Source organism: Xenopus laevis, chromosome 9_10S, assembly GCF_017654675.1.
Source record: "Xenopus laevis strain J_2021 chromosome 9_10S, Xenopus_laevis_v10.1, whole genome shotgun sequence".
Taxonomy (NCBI): domain Eukaryota; kingdom Metazoa; phylum Chordata; class Amphibia; order Anura; family Pipidae; genus Xenopus; species Xenopus laevis.
In genome coordinates, this window is record NC_054388.1 from 111,772,128 (window position 1) to 111,796,804 (window position 24,677).

Consider the following 24,677-nt stretch of genomic DNA (forward strand, 5'->3'; position numbering starts at 1 on the left):
GTTTATATAAACAAGCTGCTGTGTAGCCATGGGGCAGCCATTCAAGCACAGGATACACAGTAGATAACAGATAAGTACTACTATAGTTTATATAAACAAGCTGCTGTGTAGTCATGGGGGCAGCCATTCAAGCACAGGATACACAGTAGATAACAGATAAGTACTACTATAGTTTATATAAACAAGCTGCTGTGTAGCCATGGGGGCAGCCATTCAAGCACAGGATACACAGTAGATAACAGATAAGTACTACTATAGTTTATATAAACAAGCTGCTGTGTAGCCATGGGGGCAGCCATTCAAGCACAGGATACACAGTAGATAACAGATAAGTAGCAAAAGGTCAGCAGCCATATTCTCAGAGGACAGGGTATAAAGAAGGGGAAGAATCCCTGGCAATATATTTGTGAAGATTCTCATTCATCCAGGTCATGGTATATCTGTAGTAATAAGTCAAGTCAACTGGAAAAAACACAGCAAGTCCTGTTGACTTGATTTATTAGTACAGATAATCCCTGGCAAGGGATTAAGTAAACAATAGTGGGTGAGTTTAGGGTGGTTCTACTATGTTATATAAAACCCTATATGTGAGTGAGTTGGTGTCCTTTGTGGGACTTCATTTCAAGGAACTTAGTGGGTACTTACGGTCAGACAAGCCCTTTATGTATAACGTCATATAAGGAGGGGAGTCACTTTTGAATTCATTACATCAAGGAATTCATTATATTCTGCTGAAATCTCACAGTAGACTCATGTAATGTTTAGACATTTGCAGAAATTCAATGGGAGATCTGTTATTTTTGCATAGTGATCATAACAAGTATCGCCCTCTTATAAATAGTCTTTATTTGTTCCAGTGAAAAGAATCATTAAACATCATCTCTACAATGAGACAGATTTACCTTTTGACATTGCCCTTCTTGAGCTTTCATGGCATGTTCTCTTCACAAACTTCATCCTTCCAGCCTGTCTACCTACATCTCCTAAAGAATTTCTGCCTGGGCACAGTTGTATGGTGACTGGCTGGGGAGACATTGAGTCCAACTGTCCATGTTCATTTTCATTCTTCTGTTCCTCCTAGAAGCAAAGTCCTACAAGCTTTTTAGACACCACCTAAAGATTCAAATTTAGTGCTTTAGGAAGATTAAGTGATATCTTAAAGCCACCAAATCAATGGCATGTTTAAAAAGTATTAATTGCACTTTGTAAGTAGACTACCCAGCAAGATTCCAAACTTAGATTGTAAGCTCCTCTAGTCAGGGATTGATATGAATGATGGATAATATTTGCCTTCAAAATATGCCCATGACAGCAAGTGATTACACACATGTGAAAATTGAGTGAACTCGGAACCTTGATCATTATGTGTATGAGATGAGTATGCCCCAACATGGCCACCCTCAGAAAGGAAAAAATTCTTGAAAACATACTTTTATTTGCCCACATTTTTTTATTAACATGTATTTATATAGCGCCAACATATTGCGTAGCACTGTGCACATCCCAAGTGCTGATGGGTATGATACTGTAGGTGCCATTTCATACATTTTGATAATTATTATTCCTATTATTCCTGTTGTTTTTTTTTTTAACAAGCTTTATTGGGGGAATGTAATAAAAGTTGGTAACAGAAAAAATATTCTCAATGCAAAAAAGTTATGCCTTTGTGCGAACAAATTTGGCTTTGTGAGAATTTAAGATATCTTTTGCAAATCCAGGAAACTGTTTAGCGACCACTTCCGACAATGGAAGGTTTGCGAATTTTATAGTTTGTGCCCATTGTGCCCATTTGTTTTCTCCAATGTTTGGGCAATGCGCAATTAAAATTTGCAATGTAATAACAATTAATGGAAGAGTATTACATTGCGAAATTAGACTTTTTATTCTTCTTTGTGTTAATTATTTTGCTCTTTTTAACTTTTATTACGTCCCTCATATGTGTGTTATTCCAGAACTCACACATATGTATAAGATATTAAGGGGGTTATGTAATACAGGGCACTAAGTTTGCCCAGGAGCAGTAACCCATAGTGAACTTTGAGCTCTTTTTATTTAGGGTTGCTACCTGTCAGTTTTTGACCCGGACAGCCCAGTATTCGGGAGGACCGTCTAGGTCAAAACTTACTGGTTTTCCAAAATTACAAAAACCAGGCAAGATTCTCTGAGACCCAACATCACAAACCTGCCTGGACCCCCCAATGTCATCACCCCACCTGGAGTTAGGTGTCAACCGTACTTTTATTTCATATGGAGGTAAGGCTTTAAGGACTGAGTGCAGAAAACTGAGACATTTAATACTGAAGCCCTCTAGTGGCCGGAGGTACACTTAGCACACATTGTAAGGTCAAATTCAATAGAGTTCGGTTGCATCTTTTGGCAGCTGCATCACACACACATTTTAATGGTAAATGAGGGGGGGTCATATATATATTTCATGTGTATCAAAATGCTCTTTCTAAATATGTTTCAGGTTCTCTAATGGCTTATTCTCTAATGGGACATTTTCCTCTCACAGGTACCAAGCCGAGGCGTCTCATTCTACAAGAGGCTGAATTATGCTTGATACGTTTATATCATTACAGGACTTTTTACAGCCTAGAGAAAAATTAAATTCTCGTTGCAGATGACATGATATGTGCAAAGGACATCCATAGAGGAAGAGACTCCTGCACGATGAGTGATAGTATGGAGAATAATTATTCCTCTTTATCAATAAGAGTTAATGTTTCCTTAGTGTGGTCAAATTGTAGCAAAGCTCATTCTCAGGTAAGTTTGTGTCCTTTGGTTGTTGACTTAAAAAGTTAAGCTAAAGTCTTTAAGATTATCTATTTTATTTATTGATAACGCTGAGGATTTTTCAGTTCATGCCACAACACAGTGCATCTTGGTCAACCTATCTCATTTGCTTGTGAACCCTCTGACATCATCACTAATGTTACCATCGAGGGCAGGTTGGGTGTGAGTATAAAAGTCACTTCTTAAGTTCAGGAAGTGTATTCATAAACGTGGGAGTAGAGTCTAGTGAACATTATGGTAGCACGCTGGAATCCTCTAGTGACCAAACAGAGGTACAACCATATATACTTAAATAATTTTACAGAGCATGCTTGTAATTAAAAAAGTTTAGTTTATTGCATCAGTTTATTAAAAAACATTAAAGAATCCCCTTATAGCGCCTATTGCGTTTCATGCTTACCTAACACGTAGTCATAGGCAGTGTCTGACAAGTCCGTTCCTTTTTATTCCTTAAATACTAGCTCTCATAGTCCCTCGCCACAATAAAACCAATCACAATCTTACACATGCCATATATTATACACAGGGCTAATGGCTTTGGTAATCTTTAAATGATCTATGTGTTAAATAATGTTACGGGGTGTTTTAAATAGGGATGCACCGAATCCAGGATTCGGTTCGGGATTCGGCCAGGATTTGGCCTTTTTTTAGCAGGATTCGGCCAAATCCTTCTGTCCGGCCAAACTGAATCTGAATCCTAATTTGCATATGCAAATTAGGGGCGGGGAGGGAAATTACGTGACTTTTTGTCACAAAACAAGGAAGTAAAAAATGTTTTCCCCTTCCCACCCCTAATTTGCATATGCAAATTAGGATTCGGATTTGTTTCAGTATTTGGCCGAATCCGTCGTGAAGAATTCGGGGGTTCGGCTGAATCCAAAATAGTGGATTCGGTACATCCCTAGTTTTAAATACATATAATTTACACAATATAATTTTTTTTTAATATAAATATAGTTAAATATAGCAAGTTATATCAAAAACATAATTCAATCCGAGTGGCAACCTGGTTTGTAAATGGAAAATCCAATAAACCTCCCTTTTTTATAGTTTCATTAAGAGATCTCCTTCTCTAATGCCTGTCTTAATTTGTTCTATCCCCTGTATAGAGAAGTACTGTAATTTACTACCATTGCATTCATTAAAGTGTCCAGTGACATTGGTTTTGTTGCTTAATTTGGTATTGCTCACTTGATTAATGTGTTCTCTGATACGTTCTTTAAGTGATCTAGAGGTACAGCCCACATATTGTTTACCACATTTAGTGCGTGTGATAAGGTAAATAATTCCTTTACTACAACAGTTGATATATTGTTTAATCTTATATGCATTTTTGGTCACAGTTGAACTAAATTCTTTTGAGGTCTTGGTCTTGAGTACTTGCATGTACTTGCATGAGTACTTGCATGAGTACTTGCATGTAATGCAGCGATTATGCCTGCACTTAAAGCACCCACTGAATCTCAGAAAATCATCTTGCTTCTTATTTTTGCTTTCCCTGTACAGCTCATCCCAGATTGGTATTGAATTAAAGGGATCCTGTCATCAGAAAACATGTTTTTTTAAAAAACACATCAGTTAATAGTGCTGATCCAGCTGATCCAAAAGCATTTCTCTCCTAAAGTGCAGGCACAAGTCACATGACTGGGGGCAGCTGGGAAATTGCCAATATGTCTAGCCCCATGTCAGATTGAATATAAAAAAATCTGTTTCCTCTTTTGAGAAATGGATTTCAGTGCAGAATTCTGCTGGAGCAGCACTATTAACTGATTCATTTTGAAAAAAATTTTTTTCCCATGACAGTATCCCTTTAAGGTGGGACAAGTTAGGGATATATTTTTGTATTATCAGTGCTCCCAAACTAAATATCTGATTTATCATAGTTGAAAAAAAAAAATATTGGATGTGGAAAATGTGTGAGAGGCTTCTCTTGTCTTTTTGGGATCAGATGATAAATCAGTATCTGTTCTGATGTTTTATCTGCCCAAGTGTGAACAGTCCATTATGCCACAAAATGGGAATAAAAGAAATCTGCAGTGCAGAAGCAAAGCAGAAGAAACATTTAAAGGATAAGACTGCAGCTATTAAGAACAGAACAGAAACATTATCTTTTATGAAGATGGCTTGAAGAGCACCATTGTCACGGTCGGCACCCAACACCAGAACAAACACCAGGCACCCTGGTCTCGGCTCGTGCTTCACCAGTAGTGTGACCGCCTTTGGGCCTCGAGTGGAGCCCTCGGCTTACTTGGATGCCACCTGGATTTAAATGAGAGGTGCAAGATGGGAGTTCTGGATAGGCAGAGGGGCACGATTGTAGAGCAAAGTCTTTGGACAGAAGGTCGTAGTGCAAGGCGTGAAGGAGTAGAATAGTCAGATCAGGCTGGGTCGAGGCAGGCAGAAAGTCAGAGTAAACAATTTAGGCCGGGTCTGGGCAGGCAGCGTTCAAAGCGAGGTCAGGCAGGCAAGGGTCAAAACCGGGAGATCAATCAGATGGGATGAGGCAGAATCGGAGTCAAATAACAAGCAAGGGTCGGGTTCCAGAGATCAGAGTAGTAAAACAGCCAGGCAGGGTCAAACACAGGAAACAAACAGACTAGAAGCTTAACAGCACAAAGTACAAGGCACCAGGAACAAACCTATCACGGGCAACCATAAAACAACAAATGCCCCTTTAAATATTTTGAATTTGGCGCCATTGCGCGCTGACGTATGCGCCTTTAAATAGCGATAATGCGTGCGGCGCGCGCACTAGGGGGAAAGCCGGCAAGAGGAGCGGCGGGCGTCCCCGTCGCACCAGGGTAAGTGTTCTTCACAACCATGAGATCCTCTTTATTAGCCTGGCTTTCAGTCTCTGTACTTTTAGTTGGACGGGCATCTGGTTTGTTATGAAAATGAAAGGTGCTACTTGGTCTGTTGGATCATTTTTGGAATTGGGTGTGGAAAAGATCCCCGAGTTTACACTTCCTTCCCTGACTATGTGGACTGGATTCTGTCATTCGTTGCTGCTGCCTCTAGTGGATGAGTAGGGTCAACACCTGGGGCAGCACTTGGGGCACTGAACTGGGTGTCACTCATATCTATTCTGCTAAGTTATATATACTGTACATTCATTTATTTTTAACTTCTGATCCATTTTCTGTTTTTCTTATTTTTTTCATTTTCCAGGTTTTCTGTTAAAATACTTAAAATACATAGGAGCTCTAAATGCTCAATAAAATACATGCTGCTGTACATATTGGCCAATGTATGGGCATCTTAAGCTAGTGTAAATCCCCAGTGATTGCAAAATAAACCTTTAAATATTTTCATTTGTTTTAGTAGCCTTAAAGGGCAGTTTTGGGACCAAAATGCTCAGAATATATGCACAGGTATGGGTTCCATTATCCAGAAAGCTCTGAATTATAGAAATGCCATTTCCCATAGACTCGATTGTAATCAAATAATTAAATTTTTTGAAAATTACTGCCTTTTCTCTTTAATAGTAAAACAGTAACTTGTACTTGATCCCAACTAAGATATAATTAATCCTTATTGGAGGCAAAACCAGCCTATTGGCTTTATTTAATGTTTCTATGATTTTATAGTAGACTTAAGGTATGAAGATCCAAATTACGAAAAGATCCATTATCCAGAAAACCCTAGGTCCTTAGGATTCTGGATCCCATACCTGTATTCTAGACACATTTGTCCTTTATCCCAAGTCTGGTTCCAGTGTCATATTATGAAGAAATAAATGACATAATTACCTCTATATGTAAGATAACAACAAGATGCCTGACATAGTGCTGGGAATCAGCATTCTCATTGGTCAGTTCTTTTGCATTTATAATGAAATTTTTGTTCAGTAGAATTCTCATTGGAGAATTCTCTTGCATTTATAATTACGTTTTTGGTGAGTAAAATGTGGTTTCGTTTAGCTGTAAACCCTGTATTCCCTCACTTGCTAAACACCATCCAACCCCTTCTTGTACCTATCTAATGTATCAGCCTGTACCCCTGATTCACTTCCCAGCTCTCCCTGTAACACCCCTTTCCCTACTCTAATCTCATTGGATCCCTCCTGTCTGCTGGGAGGAGCTACTGGTGAATAAAGCATCCGACCCTTCCTTGTACCTATCTAATGTATCAGCCTGTACCACTGATTCACTTCCCAGCTCTCCCTGTAACACCCCTTTCCCTCCTCTAATCTCATTGGCTCCCTCCTGTCTGCTGGGAGGAGCTACTGGTGAATAAAGCATCCGACCCTTCCTTGTACCTATCTAATGTATCAGCCTGTACCACTGATTCAGGGAGACAATTCCACATCTTCACAGCTCTCACTGTAACAAACCCCTTCCCAATATTTAGCTGGAACCTCTTTTCTTCTAATCGGAATGGGTGACCTCGTGTCAGCTGGAAAGACCTACTGGTAAATAAAGCATTAGAGAGATTATTATATGATCCCCTTATATATTTATACATAGTTATCATATCTCCCCTTAAGCGCCTCTTCTCCAGCGTGAACATCCCCAATTTGGCCAGTCTTTCCTCATAGCTAAGATTTTCAATACCTTTTACCAGCTTAGTTGCCCTTCTCTGTCCCCTCTCTAATACAATAATGTCCTGTTTCAGTGATGGAGACCAAAACTGTACGGCATATTCTAGATGGGGCCTTGCTAATGATGGACGAATAAATTCGCCTGGCACGAATTTGCGACAAATTTCTGTGTTTCACCGCCGGAGAATAAATTCACAAATCTCCCGCGAAAATCCTTCAAATTTCACAATTTTGTAGTGAAAACCTTAAAATTTCACAATTTTTGCGTGAAAACGTCCAAATTTCAAGATTTTTGCATGAAAACGTTATAATTTCATGTTTTTTTTGTGAACTTTCAGATTTTACGACAATTTTTTGCCATTTCGTGAATTTTGTTTGAAATTCGCAAATTTTTCGGCGAAGTGAAACAGAAGACATTTGCCCATCACTAACCTTACCAGTGCTCTATACAGTGGAAGAATGACTCCCTCCTCCCGAAATGTTGTCTGGATGTATCCCAACATAATGTGTCTGAATTGTTATCATTGTTTGATATAAATTAGTAAATAACACAAAATACAAATCTGGACTCAGTTTATTTCCTCTCACAAGATTAATGGTACATAGACTATATTATACTAATTCCGTAAATATATTTTATAAAGCGGCATATACAGTAGTAAATATAAGCACATTGTATGTTTCTTTCCATGAGATGGGAATTTAATGCACAGCAGTTCCATCAGGAAGGAGTTATCGATTGGGATTAGAAGGAAATACAAGGCAAGGGAATAAAATAACCATTGGAGGGAGACCATGGAGGAATTGATTAGATATTTCATGTGCAGTTTATAGATTTGGCCCTCTCATTAGCAGTTTAGCAACATATTTATTGATTAATGTTATGTGCAGAGTAGCAAAGAGAATCAAGGGGATAATGGACCAAGTACTATACTGTTCATTCAAGATATCCGTGTTACCACCACCAGTAAATGAGTAGAATACAGAAGAGTGAATTGTAGGGTTGTTTATCATCTATTCATTTCTCATTAAACTTGGCATTGTCCTTCGGTGGGGGTAGGGAATTCCACATCATGAACATTCTCAGCAGCTTCAGGAACATTTTCTTTTATCCAGCTCACGATGGACGTCAGGCGGGTATAGAGCGTGAGGTGATTTCCCTTCAGACACCCGCCCTTACTTAACACTCCAGCCAAGTACCAGCGATCTTCCTTATAGCAAACCAATGGCCCCCCAGAATCACCCTGGAAAAAAGTGTCCTTGTTATACCAATGATCTCCTCATACTTTAAATGTCATCAACTCTCACTTGCATCATACTCTCACTCTCATCGTACTCTCACTCTCATCATACTCTCACTTGCATCATACTCTCACTTGCATCATACTCTCACTCTCATCATACTCTCACTCTCATCATACTCTCACTCTCATCATACTCTCACTCTCATCATACTCTCACTCTCATCGTACTCTCACTCGCATCATACTCTCACTCTCATCATACTCTCACTCTCATCATACTCTCACTCTCATCATACTCTCACTCTCATTATACTCTCACTCTCATCATACTCTCACTCTCATCATACTCTCACTCTCATCATACTCTCACTCTCATCATACTCTCACTCTCATCATACTCTCACTCTCATCATACTCTCACTCTCATCGTACTCTCACTCGCATCATACTCTCACTCTCATCATACTCTCACTCTCATCATACTCTCACTCTCATCATACTCTCACTCTCATCATACTCTCACTCTCATCATACTCTCACTCTCATCATACTCTCACTCTCATCATACTCCCACTCTCATCATACTCTCACTCTCATCATACTCTCACTCTCATCATACTCTCACTCTCATCATACTCTCACTCTCATCATACTCTCACTCTCATCGTACTCTCACTCGCATCATACTCCCACTCTCATCATACTCTCACTCGCATAATACTCTATCCCCTCTCTATCCCATCGACTTCAATGCGTTTTGCAAATTTTCCACGTTACGAACATTTTTTCGCAGCCCAGTTTCACCCATCAGTAAATTTGACGCTTAAAAACTCAAAAATTCCCAGGGCCAAAAACATTTTCAAATTGTTAAAGATTCTACCATTGACTTTTACGTGAATTAAACAGGTTTTAGCTGGAGTATTTTTAGACTAGAGTTTTTTGCAGTTTCAGAGCTTAATAAATATCGAAAAATTTGTGGATTTTCTTTGTGGATTCTTTTTTTTTTTTTTTTAACTTGAATTTACCCCATACATTTTGATAAATCTGCCCCTAAATGTATTTGGTCTCTGTCACATGTGGTGGACCTCAGCAGTAAAATAATTTGTTTACTAACATATACTGTAGTAAAGCCTCAAGCATTTTCTGCTTTCAATGGTGTTTAATCTGAAAGTGTTAAATATTTCTTAGATCCCAACGTTTTGTGTGCAACAGTATTAGAGTAAGATAAGTTGTTTTCAGGATCAGGGCACACAACTGGAGATCATTCTGTCTGTCTGAATCCAGAATTTAGTTTATTGCAGGCTGTAACTAAAGGTGCACACTAAAATGCTTTTAAAGCAACAGTTCAGTGTAAAAATAAAAACTGTGTAAATAGATAGTCTGCCCAAAATAATAAATGTTTCTAATATAGTTAGTTAGGCAAAAATGTAATGTATAAAGGCTGGAGTGACTGGATGTGTAACATAATAGCCAGAACTCTACTTCCTGCTTTTCAGCTCTCTAACTCTGAGTTAGTCAGCGACTATAAGGGGGGCCACATGGGACATAACTGTTCAGTGAGTTTGTAATTGATCCTCAGCATTCAGCTCAGATTCAAAAGCAACAGTTATGACCACATGGCCTCCCTCAAGTCATTGATTGGTTTCTGCCTGGTAACCAGCAGTGGAAACCAAGAGAGCTGAAAAGTAGTGTTCTGGCTATTATGTTACACATCCACTCACTCCAGTCTTTATACATTACATTTTTGCCTGACTAACTACATTAGATACATTTTTCAATTTGCACAGTCTGTTTACTCAGTTTTTATTTTTATACTGAACAATTCCTTTAAAAGTAAAGGTTGTTGGCCTTTCTTCATATGTCCAAGGAAAGAAACAATTGGCTGCCGGGTGGCTCTGTTGCCACAAGGGCAATTTTCAGAAGGGGGGGTCCACCAAAAAAATGCTGTTTTTTGTACATTTTGCATTTTTATACAGGAATAGAAAGTAGTACTTTTCACAAAAGCTGTATACTGGAATGTTTCTCACTTTTACTTATGGCTACCACCCAGCCAGTATTTCACCAACCAGACTAGCTGACCGGTATTGCCAATTTACTGGCATTTTATTTGTCTGTAAGTTTAGAATTCCTAATTGGTCCTCTCCCCCGGCCAACCACCTATCAGCCCAAAAGTCCTCTCCCTGCTCTCCTAAAGCCTCCCTACTCAGCCAAAGCACAGCAGTCTTTTCTTGGCCCCCCGATACATCATAACTCCACCCCTAAAATGTCACAACCCCACCCTCTCTGTCCCACTTCAGCCCCCCACTAGGGATGGGTGAATTTTTTGCATTGTTTCGCTGTGGAAATAATGCCCATAGACATGTCAAAAAAAAATTTTTTGATGCCCATAGACTTTAATGGGCAATTTTTGGCAAAACGAACCGGGTCAAATTGGCCGAAGCCTGCCCCCTACATCATCAGCTTGTAAGTCCTATCTCTGTTGTCTATTCACCTTCTGTCCCTATACAGAGCATATATTCAATGTACCCTGGAACATTTCTACATCAGGGAAACATACAGCAGATCTAAAATATTTATTATTTTAATAGAGGTCTTGGGCTACAGGAACCATCACTCACCTTACAGGCGTCTCTTACCCCTTCAGCAGATCTCGCGCACATCATTTCATCTACAATTATTTTCACTTGAATATTATTTTCATCTGTGATGTTGAGTTGCACATTGCACATCTCGTTACTCATCAATTTTACGCCCCTTTTTTTCAGAATTCTTGGTTCTGGCAAGGTGACTGTGAGTGGAATTTGGGTGATTAAAACAGGGATAAACAGGCGTACCACCCACTCCTAAACCAAACAAAGCAGCAGTTCTTTTTTGATAAGGGTGTTTAAAGGGACAGTAACATCAAAAAATAAACATTTTTAAAGTAATGAAAATATAACGAAGTGTTGCCCTGCACTGGTAAAACTGCTGTGTTTGCTTCAGAAACACTACTTATTATATATAAACTATAGTAGTACTTATCTGTTATCTACTGTGTATCCTGTGCTTGAATGGCTGCCCCCATGGCTACACAGCAGCTTGTTTATATAAACTATAGTAGTACTTATCTGTTATCTACTGTGTATCCTGTGCTTGAATGGCTGCCCCCATGGCTACACAGCAGCTTGTTTATATAAACTATAGTAGTACTTATCTGTTATCTGTGTATCCTGTGCTTGAATGGCTGCCCCATGGCTACACAGCAGCTTGTTTATATAAACTATAGTAGTACTTATCTATCTACTGTGTATCCTGTGCTTGAATGGCTGCCCCCATGGCTACACAGAAGCTTGTTTATATAAACTATAGTAGTACTTATCTGTTATCTACTGTGTATCCTGTGCTTGAATGGCTGCCCCATGGCTACACAGCAGCTTGTTTCTATAAACTATAGTAGTACTTATCTGTTATCTACTGTGTATCCTGTGCTTGAATGGCTGCCCCCATGGCTACACAGCAGCTTGTTTCTATAAACTATAGTAGTACTTATCTGTTATCTACTGTGTATCCTGTGCTTGAATGGCTGCCCCCATGGCTACACAGCAGCTTGTTTATATAAACTATAGTAGTACTTATCTGTTATCTACTGTGTATCCTCTGCTTGAATGGCTGCCTCCATGTCTACACAGCAGCTTGTTTATATAAACTATAGTAGTACTTATCTGTTATCTACTGTGTATCCTGTGCTTGAATGGCTGCCCCCATGGCTACACAGCAGCTTGTTTATATAAACTATAGTAGTACTTATCTGTTATCTACTGTGTATCCTGTGCTTGAATGGCTGCCCCCATGGCTACACAGCAGCTTGCTTATAATACAGATTCTGAAGCAAACACACCAGTTTTACCACATTATATTTACATTACTTTCACTTACATTTTTTGGTATTACTGTTCCTTTAATTGAATTTGTTTGTTATCAGTGAACCTGTAAAATTATTTAAAATGGTTGATACATATCATTGTACATATCAACTCACACCCACACCCCATTAGAAGAATAAGCAGTACATACATGTGAATATATATATATATACAAACACACACACACACTTTGAAGTCTGAAGAACTTCCAAAGACTGCACCTAGGCATCAGTGACCAATATATAGGCCCCAGAAGGGACCGAAACGTTGGATGCAGCATGAAGTGAAATAAAAAAGACACATTCATCACAAAACTGGAAGTGCTGGTTCTTCAATGTATTATATGAATTGACATACCATCATACCAGCTAAAGGTCTGTCCTATGTACTGTACAATAATCCTACAATAAATATTTATCTGGGTCTGTCATGAATGTTGCGGGCCATACACTGCGCCTTTTTATGAAATGCTGGAGGGCCACACACTTAAATGGTGGGGGCCATTCACTGTGCCCGTCATGAAATGTACGCTATGCTTGTCAAAGTTTATTTATAATTTTAAAATATACATAAATGTCCAATATGCATTCTTGTTTGCTCAACAGGCACTACCCTTGCTAGTAATGTACATTCACACCATATGCAGCAACAAAACTTGGTTACAGTACAAAAAACGGTTTATTACTCCTAGGGGAAGATTTATTAAGACAAATACAAGAGGTCCTCTGCACTCAACCCATTATCAATATATTTAAGACAGAGACATTTTGTGCTACTGCTACTGAAAAATGCCTTACCCTTTAAACAACACAGGGATTGTTTGTCCATATATTGCAATATATTTAAGCTGAACAACTACGTCACAGTCATCCCATATCTGGCCAGTCCTACGCTCAATTTTCATCTTACTTGCTGCTTTCAAAGTAAAACTCCCAAACTTGGCTGCCCTTTTATTAGACACCAGTGGGATCACTTTGAAAGCAGCCAGTAAGTTGCAGGTAAAACTTTGTCCCTATGTAACTGAATATAAATACTCACTGCCATTGCTGATCTCACCCCAGCCGGTCACCGCACAACATGAGTCATCTGGGAATGTCACATTAGCTGCCGGAAGGCAAACTGGGAAGATGAATCTGTTTAATGGAACCTCCTCTGCAAGCTCCAAAAGACTGACGTCATCGAACATTTTTGTTTTATAATAAGCAGAATAAGTGATGATTTGTTTAACTGCTATAGACCTTTCCTGATAATCATCTTCATCTAGATTATGGTCCCCAACAGAAACTCTTAGCGAGTATTTTTTTCTGCATGAAAACAAAAACATACAACTTTAGAAGGCTTCATGATGGTGTCATAAGATATATCTATGACTGAAGGGCCCATACAACTCCTACATCATTTATCACTCACACCATTCAAAGGCTGCAACAAGGGACCCTTTATATCAGCTTCTCTGATTACTGTTTAATGCAGGGATCCCCAATAGTGATGGGCGAATTTATTCGCCAGGCGCGAATTTGCGCGATTCGCGCCGAGCGAATAAATTCGCGAAACGCCCGCGAAAATTTGCGGTAAAAATTCCCCGGCGTCAAAAAAAAATAAATTTCAGAAAAATGGACGCCGGCGCCAAAAACGGGCGCCGGCGTCGAAAAACGGGCGCCGGCGTCAAAAACGGGCGTCAAAAACGAGACGCCGGCGCCGTTTCGCGAATTTCGCGCGAAATTCGCGAATTTTTCGGCGAATCGAAACTGCGCAAATTCGCCCATCACTAATCCCCAACCATCTGAATCCGTGAACAACATTCAGAAGTAAAAGGAGTTGGGGAGCAACACAAGCATAAAAAATGTTCTTGGGATGCCAATTAGTTCTGTGATTGGCCATTTAGTAGCCCCTATGTGGATTGTCAACCTACATTGAGGCTCTGTTTAACAGTACATCTGTTTTTTATGCCAAAACTTACCTCCAAGCCAAGAATTCAAAAATAAGCACCTGCTTTGAGGCCACTGGGAGCAACATCCAAGGGGTTGGAGAGCAACATGTTACTCAGGAGCTACTGGTTGCGGATCACTGCTCTAATGGAACACTATGGCCCAAATGGTAGAAGGGACTACACAAAGAATTATGACACACTTGGGGGGGGGAGTATTTATCAAAATCCACATTTTTCTGATTATTTTATTAACAAAAAGTCAGACCAAACTAGAATCCACCATTTAACCTTATTTCTTATTAGAAAAGTTTGATTTTATCAGATCGGGGGAAAAACTCAATAAAATCGAGCAAAACTTTTTTTCGGGCCTTTTCCCAAAAAAAGCCAGAATCCATTGGATGTTTTGTACCAGAAAAGCCTGAAATAGAATAGATTTTCGGGCTAAATCCAGCGCAGACACAAAAACTTCCAAATACTATAGTTGGACTTTTTGCAGCCTTGGGTTATAATAATTTGAGAAATTTGACGTTTTTGTTGCACAAAAAAATTTAGATTTTATAGTACAAAAAACAAAGCTTTTTATAGTTTTTGGCATTCGGACTTCGGTTAAAATAACCACCTTGGTGTGAATATATGAAATGGAAGGAAGGAATTAAGTATTAAGACATAAATAAATATGCAACTTGCCAATAAATCAAATAACTTACATTGCGGCTCATCAGGTAGAAACATTTACTTTACTGATAATAGAAGGATATAAGCCCACAACATTTTGGGGTTTCCCACTTCTTAAATGCCAGAGAACTAAGCAATGTTACAGTGATAATCAAACTTATCTTAAATAACCCCTTCACCTCATGACTAAAAGCAATGTCCACACATGCTTGTGTGACCCACAAAGGCAATAAATGTCCATGTATCTGTTCCATTAGACCAGAGATGGTCATGTGTAGTAATAACATGATCCTTCTGGATGGGTATAAGTGGGGAAACTCTCCCAGTCAGCTATAGTTACACTAAATTAACATTAACATGATTTTAGGATTGTAAACGAGGCACCTGTTGCTAATTGGTTTAAAAAGTGTAGCATGTAACACAGAAAATCAATGAAAAAAATCATCCCAAATCTGTCCAGGTAAGTGGCTTCTGTTATTTACCTGTCTGCCCCTTCATTACTAAATGGAAACAAAGACTTACCCATAGACACAGTGAGCTGCAGTCACCACCCATTTGCTGCTGATGAGGGTTCCTCCACAGAAAGGATCATCGCCGGGTCTATGCACATTCACTTGCCAGGGCCACTCACCTTCACGTGCTGTTTCTGCACCCAGGATTCGACCCTGCACCCACGTTTTTCCGCATTCTGTGGAAAGGAGGCAGATGAAAACTTGTTAGCTTGAATAGGAGACCAAAGAACTATTGAGTAGCTGATACAAGTATGGGATCTGTTATCCAGAATGCTCAGGACCTGGGGTTTTCTGAATAAGGGAATTTCCATCATTTGGATCTTCATACCTTAAGTCTACTAGAAAATCATGTAAGCATTAAATAAACCCCATTGGCTGGTTTTGCCTCCAATAAGGATTAGTTGGGCTCACGTACAAGCTATTGCTACTGACAGAGAAAATAAAATAAAAATTGCATTATTTGGTTAAAATGGAGTCTATGGGAGATGGCCTTCCCATAATTCTGAGCTTTCTGGATAATGGGTTTCTGGACAGGCCTGGAATGGCAATCTGTGAGTTCTGGCAAATGCCAGAGGGGCTGCTGTAAAATGCCATAGACAGTCACTGTGGAGTGGGCTGGTGGGGGATTGGTTGGGCCTCTGTGTATTTGAAATGCCAGGGTCTATTTTGAGTCCCAGTCCAGACCTGTTGCTGGATAACGGATCCCATACCCAGATCCAATGGACAAAGCATAGTTTCAATCTCAATCGTCATCATATTTTACCCACAATGCACTGATTTTTCCAAGAATTCGGCACAGTATTTAGATTTATGTGGCATAGCTATCATCAAGTACAAGGTACTGTTTTATTATTACAGAGAAAAAATACATAAATAATTACAAAAATTTGAATGACCTTGGATTTGCCAATAAGAAATCCTTTAGGTGTACTGCAGTCATAAAATAAGATCAGATATAACAAGAACAACAATAATAATAATAATCAGATGCACAGTAAAAGTTCTGAGTTAAGGTCCCCATACATGGATAGATCCGCTCGTTTGGCGATGTCGCCAAACGAGCGGATCTCCCTCCGATATGCCCACCTTGAGGTGGGCAATATCGGGCAGATCCGATCGTGGGCCCTAGGGCCCAACGATCGGATCCTAGCATTCTCAAACGGGCGGTCGGATCGCGGGACCGCATCAACGAACAGATGCGGCCGCGATCCGACGGGATTTTTAAACCCATCCGATCGAGATCTGGCCGACTTTCGGCCAGATCTCGATCGGGGAAGTCCGTCGGGGGCCCCCATACACGGGCCAATAAGATTCCGACACAGTCTGTCGGCAGCTTTTATCGGCCCGTGTATGGCCACCTTTAGACAATCAAAGGGTTTAGAGCAGTGATCCCCAACCAGTAGTTTGTGAGCAACGTGTTGCTCTCTGACCCCTTAGATGTTACTCCCAGTCACCTCAAAGCAAGTTTTGATTGTATAAAAACACGATGTACTGCCAAACAGTCTCCTGTAGGCTGTCAGTCCTCATAGGAGCAGCCAATAGCCAATCACAGCCCTTATTTGGCACCCTTGGGAGCCTTTTTGCATGCTTGTGTTGTTCCCCAACTCATTTTACAGTTGAATGTTGCTTACAGGGAAAAAAAGGTTGGGGACCCCTGGTTTAGAGGATAAAGTAAACCTTTAAAACAAGTGAATGTAAAATTGATGAGGGGGCTATTCTAAGCACTTTTGTCATTTACATTCATTATTTTTTTATTTCTATGATATTAAGGGATACATGTACTGTTAATATGAATGAATTGTGTTCCAACAGCGCCACCTGCTGGTCAGTTTCCCACCAGTCTGACCACCAAGTAGTCAAGGAAGTTGTCAGGAGAAAGAAAGAGGCTGATGTTCTTCTGCTTAGGAATAAAATTAGAAACCTTTCTCTCTCCTTTCTCTTCCATTTTATATTCACTTATTTTAAAGGTTTACTTATCCTTTAACTGCTGAAAATGATGTACAGACTTATAGCAACAAAAATGGAAGTGCATATTGTGTATTAGTAGCATCAAGAAAACATATAAGGCATCATCTCCATCCAAAACTGCACTTTTTGGCCACGCACATTTCCCTGTGGTATTTGCATGAAAAATCCTCTCTGCTCAACATACAGTATTTACTATTGTGTATACAGGTATGGGACCGGTTATCCGGAATGTTCAGGACATGGGGCCTTCCACATAATGTATGTTTACTTAATTTGGATCTTCATAGCTTAAGTCTACTAGAAAATCATGTAAACATTAAATAAACCCAATAGGCTGGTTTTGCTTCCAATAAGGATTTTCATCCTAGTCGATACAAGGCACTGTTTTATTATTAGAGAGAAAAAGAAAATTGCTTTTAAAAGATTGAATAATTTCAAGATAATGGAGACTTTTGGAGACAGCCTAGAGCTTTCTGTGCAATGGGATCCCATACCCGTAGTTGTGCTTGGCATCAACTGGTCCTTCCTGCCTCCTTCAACATTTATATTTTACGTGTAGGTTATTTGTTACTTAAAGATTTGTGTACTTACGTTCAGGGTTTTCAGCAACAACATAGATCCCTAAAGATGAAATCAACACATCAGTAATTTGCAATTTAATAACAAAGCACAACTAGGAAAACAATCTGTTTGCATATGAGTAGCTTGGATCATTTCTTGGACAAAAATAATGTCATGGCCTAAAGGGAAACTAAAATCTATAGTTAGTTTATGAGTATATATAGTTGATGTGAGTGTATGGAGAGACCAGTGTGTGTATATACTGTATGAATGCTGGGTTTCATTTGGAGAAGTTGAATTTGATGGACTTTGGTCTTTTTTTATCCCAACTATGTAACATGTCTGATTCTATTGTTTGAGTGTTTACAAACTGGATAGAGATGATGATAGTGGAATAAATAGATAGATAGATAGATAGATAGATGATAGATAGATAGATAGATAGATAGATAGATAGATAGATAGATAGATAATAGATAGATAGATAGATAGATAGATAATAGATAGATAATAGATAGATAGATAGATAGATAGATAGATAGATAGATAGATAGATAGATAGATAGATAGATAGATAATAGATAGATAGATAGATAGATAGATAGATAGATAGATAGATAGATAAATGATAGACAGATGATAGATAGATAGATAGAGAGATAGATAGAGAGATAGATAATAGATAGATAGATAGATAATAGATAGATAATAGATAGATAGATAGATAAATGATAGACAGATGATAGATAATAGATAGAGATGAATGATAGATAAATGATAGACAGATGATAGATAGATACACATAGACCCATATTATCCAGTGTCCCAGCACCACAGATAAAGAAACTACAATAAGCTCTATCGATACCTGCTAAGCTCCCTGAAATCCCATTAGGGTCTAGACAGAGACTTACCCAGAGTCAGGAGGAGCAGAAATCTTACTGGAAGAGACATTCTCATGGTTCTCTTCTGTGCACAGTAGTGTTCATAATACTCAATCCCCATGCTCCATTATATACATGCATTGCATGGTGTTGGAATGTTGGAAAACAAGTTCTTCTCATACAACCTCCATGAATCAACTACAAGCCACACCCAATCAATCCCCTGGTCTTGTACTCTACTCTTTGCCTCTTTATTCTGAGTCCACCTTTCTTTCTTTTATTGCTATCAAAATGTTTTTATTGGGTTCTACATCCCACCACTGTAGGTCTAACCATTCACTTTATATTTTCTTTAGAATCCTCTGCTATGGTCAGTGTTCTCTGTGCACCCGGAATATTCCTCCCTATGTGTAGCTTTGGAACAATACAAAATAATTTATCATAGATGGTAAGAAAGCTTTTGCATGGGCATTTGGTTTGTGTAGAGCGCTTAGTGTAAATATCATTATTTGGCATCTGGTTGACATTGCTACACTTCAGAGTTTCTATGGTGGTCACTCGCTGTAGAACAAGAGCTGCTCTTACTTACTGTATATGGTTTATTTTGTCTTTATAAACCTGTGCCTGTATGAGCTTAAATGCCATTATTTTATTTCAGCATATGGAGTGGCACCACACTTATTGTTGTTTGCAAGATATTTCTTCTCTGTAAGTTTCCATTTAAAGGGGAACTTTTAAAGATTCAAAGAAGCAGACGGCACTTCTGAAAATGGGGTTTATTGGAGTACCTGCTAAACACTTGACTATTAGGGTCTCTCCAGCATACTCCTATAAAGCCGCTTAAATTATATTTATAATTTAAAAAAACTGAAACACATGAAAAATAATTCCTATGGCCATATCTCTCTTCCAAACTTTTTTAGGCTGCTTTGCCTATTAGGGAAAACAGGTACCTGTGTAAGGGGGTTCTCAGCTCCAACCAAGGGGGTTACCCTGAATGCTTGTGCCATCATTTTCTGTTATCAATAAATGTTGTAGGGCGATTGCCTTAAAGGAAATGCCTGTACACCCTTCTTAATTTCATGTTATTATAGCTCTCAATGTATCTTTTAATTGTATTGTACAATATAGATGGTGGACGTGTTATCTGTAGTCCAGTATTTGTAAACATCCTAAAAATCAGGTTGGCAGATAACCTGCAACCTGCTCCCAAATGTGTGAAGCTACTGTTCAAAGCAGGGATTTCCCCTGAACATGGTGTCACGTTGTTGGAGAGGAAGTGATGAGGCCTAATAACTCCCATGTACCGTGGAAGGATCAATGACTCCTCTTCATCATTATGGTTATTACAGTCTATAATAGACACAATTCAGTATTAACCAAATGGTATTTGGAATAGTTTAAAAGCTACATGGAATAAAGAGAATGTGTTTACAAGCATAATCACAGATAGCTATGTTTATAGTTGACCCTTAAGCACTTCTAATATAGGGAATTTTTTTGGTTAACCGGAGGAGAAAAGCCAGATATAACACATAATACAATATACATGTATATAAATGGAAAACGTCATGTTGCTCACCAAAGAACTTCAGTACATGATAAGTAGGCTCAGTTTACAGTGAAACCAGCTCACTTTACTGTTAAAGCCTGTTTGAGACATTTTGGAAGTCCATATTAAGAACGTCCCACCCTATATTTTCTGTAGTATCACTGTATTATAAAACCAAAAAATAAAGATACCCTGTGGGTCAAATAGAATCATAAAAATAGAAAAACTTTATTCAAAACATCATTTAAAAAAATATATATGTACGAACTCCGTGGCGACATACCTTGGGGTCTGTGTGTACATTTTTTTAAAATTATGTTTTGAATACATTTATTCTATTTGACACTGCAAGTAGGAGATAGCTATCTTAAGTTCTGCCCACAGTTCAAGCTTATACCTGGCCACCCTCAAGTGTGTTTGCCTGTAGCCTGGGCAAGTCTTCTCCTGATCCTGTAACCATGTTAGATCTCATGTCTGTTCCTGATCCATTATAGCACAAAAAGTCATTTTTAAGCAACTCGAATCTGATGGGACTAGAACCAGAGACCTTGTAGGTTCCTGGTTAATTTGTCCTAACCTCCATATTATTGCCAATTGTTTTATATTCTGTTGCCATTATCCTTGCCTTCCCTAGACATTCTAGCCTCTCCTGCCTTACCTTAGTATCCTGTAACCAGTCTAAGCATTTCTTTCTGTTTTACAACTGCTCTGTACTGTCCTGCTTAGACCTGTTTAGTCTTTCCAAGTCTTCCTCTTGGGACTTGTCAGTATCTGAGATTTTCCCTGACAGATCCCTTACAGAATCATTCCTCTTTTTTACAGAAATCAAAAAAATTAAGAAGTTCTAGGTCCTTATAAGTGCTAAATTGCTGTAATGGAATTACCCATAGCAACCAAATATTGCCATCTACTTTCTAACTTCAACAGTAGTAAACTGATCAAAACAAATTCAATGCTTGCAAATGGCTAATAGAAAAGTGCAAATAATCACCTAAGTTAGATAGTTCCCACTCTGCTGCCCTATCTTCAAACTCATGGCTTTGGTCATTCAAAGTCTTTTATTCAAACCTAAACCAATTGGTATTTGCCTTAAAATGTTTGTTACATGCATGTATAACTCTTACCACCCAAATGCATAATTCCCAGAACAAGGAGTCCATTATCTACTGGACTGGATTTTTTTCTGTTTTGTAGTGTTTTTTAAGAATACAAATTATTCAACTGGTTACACAAACCAATGTATTTGTAAGGCAATAATATATTGAATTTATCCCTGATTGGGATATCTTTTAGGTGTCCAGTAGATTTAAAAATAATATAGTTTATACCTGTCTCTCTTCTTAACCTTTCTTCCCCCCTTCCTTCTTTCCCCCCCTTCTAGCGTCTGTTTCTCGCTCCCCACCTACAAGCCAGCTGCATGTATAGCATTACATTGAACTATCTTGAGCAGGGCAGGATTTACTTAATGGGAGCCTCTAGGACCAATGCTGTTATCCGAGCCTACGCTTGCGAGACCATGAGATATGATCGGATACTGAAAATGTTCTGTGTAGAATGGCGTAACGTACTTAGACATGTACAAATTTGCGGCTGAGCACATGTTATACTTTCTTGCATCTTTTTTGATTGTCATGTTGAAAAACGATAACAGCTTCAAATAATTAAAAAAAAAAAGAAAAAGTAATATGGAAACCATTAGAGCATATGTACAAGGTACAGTATACTAAACTGCACTATTATGGCTCCGCTGGGCTGAATTCGAGACAACCCAAACAGACTCGAACTGACTCAATGGTTTGGCTCCTCTGCTCTCATTCTCTGACCCCCCTTCCTCACTTTCTTTCCCCTCTTTCCCCTCACTATTACTTTTATTGTTTACTTTTTTCCTCCCCTCTTGGATCTCTGCGAAGCATTGATAGCGGATTGGCCAATACTTACCACATACTACAGGTTGAGCACGTGATGACAGCACTAATAAAGACAATTATTCGCTTATATGCTCAATACATAGGTTTATTGGTTTATTGGTTTATTGTCTATAGCAGTGCCTACAAGTCTTGTTATACCAATCTTCGATAATGTAACTGAACCAATCGCTCATGTGTTACTATTATGCTTGTAAGAGTTTTTCTTTTTTCTATGAAAATAAAATCTTCAAATAATAATAAAAAAAAAAATAATATAGTTTAGATGTAAACTGCAACTAGAAATCAAATTAATTCTTACACATAAACCTGTAAAACAGTGGTTGGCCAACCTACCAATAAATATTTCCAAACAAAAATTAAGAATCAAAGTTTAGAAATCTATGAAATATCATCTCATAAGCTCTAAAACTTGCTCTCAAAAGAGGGACAAATTGCAAACTTAATCTTATAAATAGTTCCTCAGCGCTGAACAAAATTCCTTGAAATTCATATCATTTGAATATATACAGATCTGAATTAGGAGAAAAAAAGGGTAAACGCATCCATTAATAACTAACGTTCTATCTGCAATCTACTGGTTTATGACCATTATATGGAAACTGAAATAATGGGAGAGGCAGAACACATAAGGGAAGTTCTCTAATGGCCAGAATGAGTTAGAAAAAAAAACTAGATTTCAGGAAAAAAACTACAAAACTCAACCCCCCTTGACCATTAGCATAATTAAAGTGGACCCATCACCTTGAGAAATAATTCTAAAACCTATTTTATGATTTTAGTCAAGAAAAATAAACTTCACATTCACTATAAAAAAATTTAAAACTTGTTTCTTTTGGTCTTGGAATTCAAAATCCCAGCAAGCAGGCAGGTGCCATTTTGTAGACACTGTTATAAAGACAAGCTTTAGATCATGCTAAAATCTTTTTTATACACCAAGGGAACCTATCACCCATGCCTATACACTGGCTACACAATAAGATGGTGAGGAGGGAGGGGAATGTGGGGAGCATCTAGGAAGTGCAGAATGGAAAGTAATTGCCTGCCCTGCCTCTATGCCTAAGGCTGAGACTGAGACTTTTCAATGAGTTTATAACAGATATGTTATAATAGATCCGAATGATCTGCTTTGTGGATGCAATTGTGGTTAGGGATGGGCGAATTATTTTGCCTTGTTTCGCCGTTGAAATGACGCGGTAGACTTGTATGGTGGCGTGTGTAAAAAAAAAATTTAAAAAAAGACGCGCATCAATTTTGACGCCCATAGACTTTAAAGGGCATCAGCAACATTTCCGCGGCGGCAAATTTTTGGCGAAACAAAATGGGTCATATTCGCCCATCCCTAATTGTGGTTAATCAAGGTAATAAAAAAAAAAGTCAATCACTCAGGAAAATTCTATTATTCAATTCAACAATAAAAAAAAAATGTTTTAATTATCTCTGGAAAAAAAATGTTTCTTATACATCCCCCATTGACTTCTACAGAAATTGACTTCTACAGAAAATAAGATTTTGAAACTCATTTTCACTTTATTTTCATGTGAAACATTTCTATCAGACTTTTTGTTGTTGAGATTTTCTAGTCTAAAACCAGAATATGAATTTCAATAAATTTGCTGCTTAGGCTAAAGCCACATGAGCTGATTCTCTCTCTGTAGAAAAACATGGCTGAGAATAAGCCCCTACACTGGCATCAGCCTTCTTCCTTTCCATTGCTTGATGTGTCACAGCAGCTACACAGACTATTAAATATTAACATGTGATAATTAGCTGCTCATATCCTTAGTGTCACGTGTATTGGTCATGTAAGTCACAGGATCATCTATGAATAATCAAGTAGTTACCAATATAATGGTCATGAAACCAATAGATCCACTGCATGGTTATGTAGACTTAAAGAATTATAAATGCTTACTGGAAAAATATACCACAATAATCTTAAAGGGGTGCTTCATCTTTAAGTTAACTTTTAGTATGTTATAAAATGGCCAATTCTAAGCCACTTTTTCAATTGTTTTTTATTATTAATTTTTTAATATATTTTTTTTTTATTTGCCTTCCTCCTCTGACACTTTTCAGCTTTCAAATGGGGGTAATTGACCCCACCTAAAAAACAAATTATCGATAAGGCTACAAATGTATTGTTATTGCAATGTTTTATAACTCATATTTCTATTTAGACCCTCTA

At 38.4% G+C, this 24,677-nt stretch overlaps 1 protein-coding gene across 1 annotated transcript; it reads right to left on the minus strand.

Moving 5' to 3' along the window:
• Positions 1 to 7,892: 7,892 nt before the first annotated feature.
• LOC108703285 (serine protease 27) lies at positions 7,893 to 19,235 on the minus strand. The gene is made up of 6 exons (XM_018239402.2): positions 19,043 to 19,235; positions 18,159 to 18,188; positions 15,610 to 15,775; positions 13,521 to 13,786; positions 11,199 to 11,368; positions 7,893 to 8,580 (listed from the first exon to the last, which is right to left on the minus strand). The coding sequence occupies exons 1-6, from the start codon at positions 19,131 to 19,133 to the stop codon at positions 8,365 to 8,367; spliced, it is 939 nt and encodes a 312-aa protein (XP_018094891.1). The 5' UTR covers positions 19,134 to 19,235; the 3' UTR covers positions 7,893 to 8,364.
• Positions 19,236 to 24,677: the final 5,442 nt, after the last annotated feature.